General features: G+C 39.2%; 1 protein-coding gene across 3 annotated transcripts; it reads right to left on the reverse strand.

Annotated features, from left to right (window-relative positions):
- Nucleotides 1–332: 332 nt before the first annotated feature.
- Nucleotides 333–2,960, reverse strand: LOC106522256 (leucine-rich repeat-containing protein 3). 3 transcript variants are annotated; one of them, XM_014015200.1, is made up of 3 exons: nt 2,787–2,960; nt 2,622–2,656; nt 333–1,514 (listed from the first exon to the last, which is right to left on the reverse strand). In XM_014015200.1, the coding sequence occupies exon 3, from the start codon at nt 1,235–1,237 to the stop codon at nt 446–448; it is 792 nt and encodes a 263-aa protein (XP_013870654.1). In that variant the 5' UTR covers nt 1,238–1,514; nt 2,622–2,656; nt 2,787–2,960; the 3' UTR covers nt 333–445. The 3 variants fall into 3 exon arrangements, with proteins under 3 accessions (XP_013870654.1, XP_013870653.1, XP_013870652.1); XM_014015199.1 differs by having other exon boundaries at nt 2,622–2,686; XM_014015198.1 differs by lacking the exon at nt 2,622–2,656.
- Nucleotides 2,961–6,148: the final 3,188 nt, after the last annotated feature.

The raw sequence follows: 6,148 nt of genomic DNA on the forward strand, positions 1-6,148 counted from the left end.
ATAGCTAAATATTTAGCTCAAAACTAAATATCTAACTAACAAGTTAAATATTTAGCTTGCTACCTAAATATTTAGGTTGTAACTTAAGTTACAACCTAAATATTTAGGTAGCTAGCTAAATATTTAAGTACATAGCTAAATATTTAGCTCAAAACTAAATATTTAAGTCACAAGTTAAATATTTAGCTTGTTAACTAAATATTTAATTTGTAAGCTGAATATTTAGTTTATAAATTAAGACATTTATAAATGTATGAATCATATGGTGAAAAACTGACTTTGAAAAAAAATCTGTTCTTTTTTTCTTATAAAAGGCTAAATAAAACAAAATTGTTGGTGGTAATTTTTGACTGTGTAACTTTACAAACAGCACCCCATAGCATCAACTTTCCAGTCACTTTGTATCGACCCAAACAAACATTTTCAGCTGCACACCGACCTCCTGCTAAAGAACGGTGCTGATGGTATCAAAGTCCTTGCTGATCTGAGAGTTACTGGGCAGTGACTTCAGGTACTCCAGGTGCCTCCTGGCGTCCTCCTGATTGTGCCTCACGTAGTAGATGACGTAGGCGATCACCATGGTGAACCAGCCGAACATGGTGACGAACATGGCTACGTCCGTGGTCTTATGGTGAAAGTTGCAGAAGTTGATCCCTGAGTCCAGCACCTGGATCAGCGGTTTGCCCGCGTACTCCTCCTGCACGGCCGTGTGGCACACGACCTCGTTGATCGTCTCGGGGTCCAGGCGCAGCTCCCTCAGGACCTCCTGGAGCGTGCACTCGCAGTGCCACGGGTTGTTGGACAGGCTGATTTTCGCCCGCAGGCGAGGGAACGCATCTTTGGGGACACTTTGGATGCGATTGCTTGATAAATCCAGCATAAGGAGGCTGTCGGAGACGCCTTGAAACGCCCCGACGTCCACGGTCTCGATGTCGTTGTTGGACAGGTCCAGCTCCTGAAGGTAGTGGAGTTCTTTGAAGGCGTGGTTGGGGATGTGGGTGATGTGGTTGGCTGCTAAAAGCAGGACAACCGTATCCCTAGGGAGATCTGGCGGGATCKTTTCCAGGTTACGAGACATACACTGGACAACAGTCAAGCCATTCYTCTCTACGCAGTGACAGCTAACAGGACAAGCCATCACTGGTTTGTTTGCAATAAGCATTCCAAGAAACAATCCCCAGTACAGGGCATAGCCTAGGGTCTTCCTGGACAAACCAGGCCCTGCTAAGTCCTGCATAATTAGCAGTGACTTTCCACAAGACCTGTCAGGCAAAACGAGTCATGTTTCAATCTGGTTTTCAGCATAAAATGCTGATAATCCCTTCATCAGGGTTCAGAACGCCAAAAATATTTGCAAAAACGTGGAAACTTCTCTGGAGATAATCCATTCAAATCGTTTTGAAAGAGTTCTCTCATCCAGAAATTGGGTTGCTTTTCTGATATAATCCAGCTGCAGTCTCGGGTTTGTTGCTGAGATTATCATGAAATGAACACCGGAGTCCACAAGCTGTGTGCTGGGAAAAAAATAAAAGAGACAACAGGGTTAGTTTTCCACTGAATAGACAAAACAAGACAGGTTCTTAGTTTTAGAGCAATGCATCATGTTTTTGTCTTTTCAAAATGTGCACATATTTCGAAAATAATACGATTTTGGAGGGAAAATCATTTCTCTCCAGCAAATCTCATAAACCAGCAGACGCACTCACTTACAGGTCAATGAATGCRTTTTTCCCTTTCAATTAGGCGGAGTGTAATTCTGCCCCTGATTATGGAGCATGGCTCGTATCAATCTCAATTACAGGATTTCACAGCTGAAGAAGGAGGAACAAGCTGTAACAAATACAGCCCTTCCCTGTACAATAAGAATCCAACACCCACCCCCCCGTCATTTAATTTTTTTCTGCACAGCTCCTTCATTTCAAGGACTGCCGTCTCTCATTCTCAGCCCTGTGATAAGAATAGCCACAGACTCTAAATTTACTCCATCTGTCCTGCAGGAGCATCATCACTCCAGGACTCTTCACTCTTGTGAGCTAAACTGATCACAGACTGAACCCCCTGCTGGGTTCAAGGTCGCCCATTATGTGTCTTATGGCRTTTTTTGCCCACGCCCCGATCCCCAGTTTAGTTTCTTTATTTTATTTTTTTTWAATGGGGCAGCAGGCCTCGTATCATAATGTCTCTCCCTCCCTCCGGGCTCTTAAAAGGAGCCCATCAGCAGTCTTATTGGTCTGAGCTCAGCAGCAGGTGTGGAAAGACACGACACACACGCATTTACACACAAGTGMAGGTAGACAGCAGTGGTGTTATGAAACAGGCATAAGGTGATTGTCAGGACAATCATTTTTAATATAGTGAGTAATCTACTTATTATAAAATTTTATGTTTTTTTCTATTTTATTTGCACAATTTAACAAGGACAAAGAAAATCACTGCAAGAAGAAAATTTTGTGCAACTGGCTCAAGGTGCATTAATATCTGAATGTTTTCCAGCTTATTAAACATATACAGAAAAAACTCTTTTAGAGTAAAATAATGATAAAAAACAGTTGAGTATCACATAATATGGTTTTCTACTATTGCTTGAGTTTTCATAAGGTTAATTATAATTAAAAGCTCACCTAAGATGTTAACTCAGCCACTTCTTTCCCATTTTCTGCAGAAAAGAGTCCTATGAGTTCAGAGGCTCCATTGTGGGTAAAAATAAATCAGATTTATTCAATAATAATAAAGAAATAAAACACATTTTTTAAAGTTGTCTTTAAAAGCCTGCTGTTACGTGTTACCTGCTCTGTCAGGGTAAAGTTCCTCCGCTTCATGTCTCCAAACGCGCGTCTTTTCCTCCTAAAACCAATCAAAGATCTCACTTGTTGATGGCAGCCGCACGAGGAGCGCCGCACATCCGGCCGCGGCTCATCTCTGGCGCTCCTCCACACGCGCACGTTCTGTTCTGCTGGCAACTCCTGGAACAGTCTGCGCCTCCTCCTCCTCCTCCTCCTTCCTCTACCTCCTCCTCCTCCTCTCCCAGTGAATTAACCCAATAAATAGAAAGTTGGAGCCTGGAMATCGCTCGTGGCCAAAGAAGAAGAAGAAAAAAGTTCTGGAGAAGATTTTTTTGTTTGTTTTTTTGGTGATAACTTTATTAAAGTGAGCGTTAAATTTTAAAGTTACCCTGAGGAAGATTATGCTGGGCTCCGTGGCTGGGCTGGGTTATTGATTATTCTGCGCACCCAGAGAGATTTCAGCAGTTCACCATCAGTGGATCAAGATGTCAGAGGTTGGATTTGTCAGTGAGAACTTCTTCGTTTTAAAAATGGAGACTTCATTTTTGCTCAAAATGCACACTGAAGGATGTGCTCTGAACTGCTGCTTCGGTTTGTAATTCACTGTAATGCTAATTACCACCAACAAACAGCAGGTGGCGCTGTTGGTAGGGTATCCTTCTTTAGAAACGATGAAGCCATTGGACAAGTCTAATTTTCACGTAAAAACCTTAAAGTTGTTGTATTTTTAAATCTCCGGTGACTTTACTGGGATATTTTGAACATTTTGACRGTTTTCTGGAAAATTCATAAACAGTCAATATCTTACCTGGTGTAGATCGCTGTAGTTTGGTAAAACAGWGTTTAATTTAGACYTGATTGATRARCTGTAKGCAGATTCTGACCAAGGACAAAGTGGATTGCTGCCTCCCTAAAAAAAAAAAAAACTTCAAGCTGTGGAGATTGTTTTTAAAAAGCATTACCACAATTATTTATTCTGCATGTGACAGATCATGGCATTGAAAGAACCAGAAAAGGTTGGCAACTGCATAAAAAGCAACAAAGACAAGTTTTGTGGAAGTTTGTTGATCTTGTCTCCCGAGTATTAAATCTTGCAGCTACTTCTGTGCAACTGATAGTTTAAAAAAAAAAACACGACCAGCTATTAAATGATCTCAACAGGAGGATAATCAGTTAATATCTGCTTATAAAACTGAGTTAAACCAACATCCTCACTTCTGTTTTTCAGTCCCCCGGTGCAGCTCTAATGTAGGTTGGCTGTTCCTGGAGCTCCAGGTCATTAAAGCCATGAAGCAGCGTTTTATTGGGCTTGTACAGCTGCAGTCTCAAACATGGGGACGCAAACAACCAAGACCTCATATAGGAAATTATTCTGCACATATTGGTTTTATGAGAACTCCAAGCTGGCATTTTTTTTTCTTCCTCAGTCATGGAGGATTTACACAAAATCTATGTATAAATGTAAGATTTTTCAATTAATTCAAAAACAGGTATTGAGGAAACGACAATAACCTATCTAAATGGATTATTAACTGTAAAAACGGTCACTATTATTAATAAACTCACAGGAGAACTGGAGTGTATAACATCTGTCCTACTTTTGCTTTTGTCTAAGACGTAATGATATAAAAAAGCTGATGGTTTGTATTCTTTTTCTTTGCTTTTCTAGTATTCTGCACTGCCAAGGGTCTCTCTGAATATGGATATWAAATGCTGCATGTTTCATCAGTAAAGTGCTGTAAATATAATGAGACTCATTCAGCTTTGGTTCTGCAGCACACTGTGCAGAGAAACAGACTGTTTCTCCTGTTTTAAAGCTGACCTAATCTTCCCACACACATCACAGCTTCGCTAAAATCGATTGCAAAGAAACTTCTAGGCTGCTGAGACTAAAGTAAAAAAAAAACTGCAGCTTTAGCCGTAATTCCTTTATTTGTTTGTGCAGATCATTTACCTCTGCTGTTGATCGCAGATTTGAACTTGTGGCTATTTTATTGTCGCAGGAATAAATGTAAGTTTCTCAAAATTGTGGAAAATATGTGAATATTTTATCAACTCTGAATGTTTGTAACCAAACGACCATCAAGYCATGTAATCACATTTTTCAGGACATTCTGGCTTTGACTTTTGGTACTTCAACTATTTATATATATTTTAGCTATTTCATTTTCAGCCACATTTTTCCCATTGAAAATGAATGGAGCTATTGTTTACATTCTTAAAATCCTTCAGATTTACAAAACATTACTACTTTTGTTTTGGTTCTGCTCTTTTGCCTTGTGCTAATTTTAGCTTTTTTCTGCTATTTTTGCTATAATTTAGCTTTTTTCTGCCACTCTTTTTCTATTTTCTACTTTTTTGTGCTTCTTTTGGCTAATTTGAGCTATTTCTGCTTCTTACAGTTTCTTTCTGCTAAATTCAGCTATTTGATGCAATTCATGCTAATATTCAGCTGTTATTAGCTAAAGTTAGCTTTTTTAAGCTAAATTCACATTTTGTTAACTATTTCAGCTTCTTTCTATTAGTACAGAAAGCTTGGGCTTGCTTCCTTATGCTAATTTAGGAAGTTCCAGCTACATTTTAGCTGTTTTGCTGCAAATTTTGGCTGCTTTAGCTATTTTACAAGTAATTGTTACATTTTTGTGCTTTTTATGTATCTCTTCTGCTAATTAGACTTTTTTTACACCCTTTCGCCGTCTGGGAGTTTTTTAACTTGTGGTTAGCTTGTTTTTAAGCTAATTTTACCTTTTCTCTGCTTTTTCAGCTGCATTTCTGCTCCTTTCAGCCATTATTCTGCTAAGTTGAACATTTTTATTCTTCTTTCAGTTTTTCAAACTGAATTAGCATAAACTGTTTTGCTATTAACCATCATTTCAGAAGCTTTCAGCAAGTTTTCAGCAACAAGCGTTTTCGCAGGAAATGCTATTTTTCTAGTTTTAAWTACCGTGACATTTGGGACTCACATCCCGATAAGATACCACGTTACTTTGCAGGTTTGAATCCCAGTTGTACGGCGGGTAAAATAAGTATTGAACACGTCACCATTTTTCTCAGTAAATATATTACTAGAGGTGCTAATGACACGAAATTTTCACCAGATGTTGGTAACAACCCAAGTGATCCATACATACAAAGAAATCAAACCATAAATGTCCAGAAATGAAGTTATTTGTAATAATGTGGAATGGCACAGGGAAAAAGCATTGAACACGCTTACAATACTTTGTACAAAAGCCTTTGTTGTCAATGACAGCTTCAAGACGTCTCCTGTATGGAGAAACTACGGTAGTCACATGCATTGCTCAGGTGTGATTTTGGCCCATTCTTCCACACAAACAGTCTTCAAATCTTGAAGGTTTCGTGGA

This window comes from Austrofundulus limnaeus, unplaced genomic scaffold (assembly GCF_001266775.1).
Source record: "Austrofundulus limnaeus strain Quisiro unplaced genomic scaffold, Austrofundulus_limnaeus-1.0 Scaffold125, whole genome shotgun sequence".
NCBI lineage: Eukaryota > Metazoa > Chordata > Actinopteri > Cyprinodontiformes > Rivulidae > Austrofundulus > Austrofundulus limnaeus.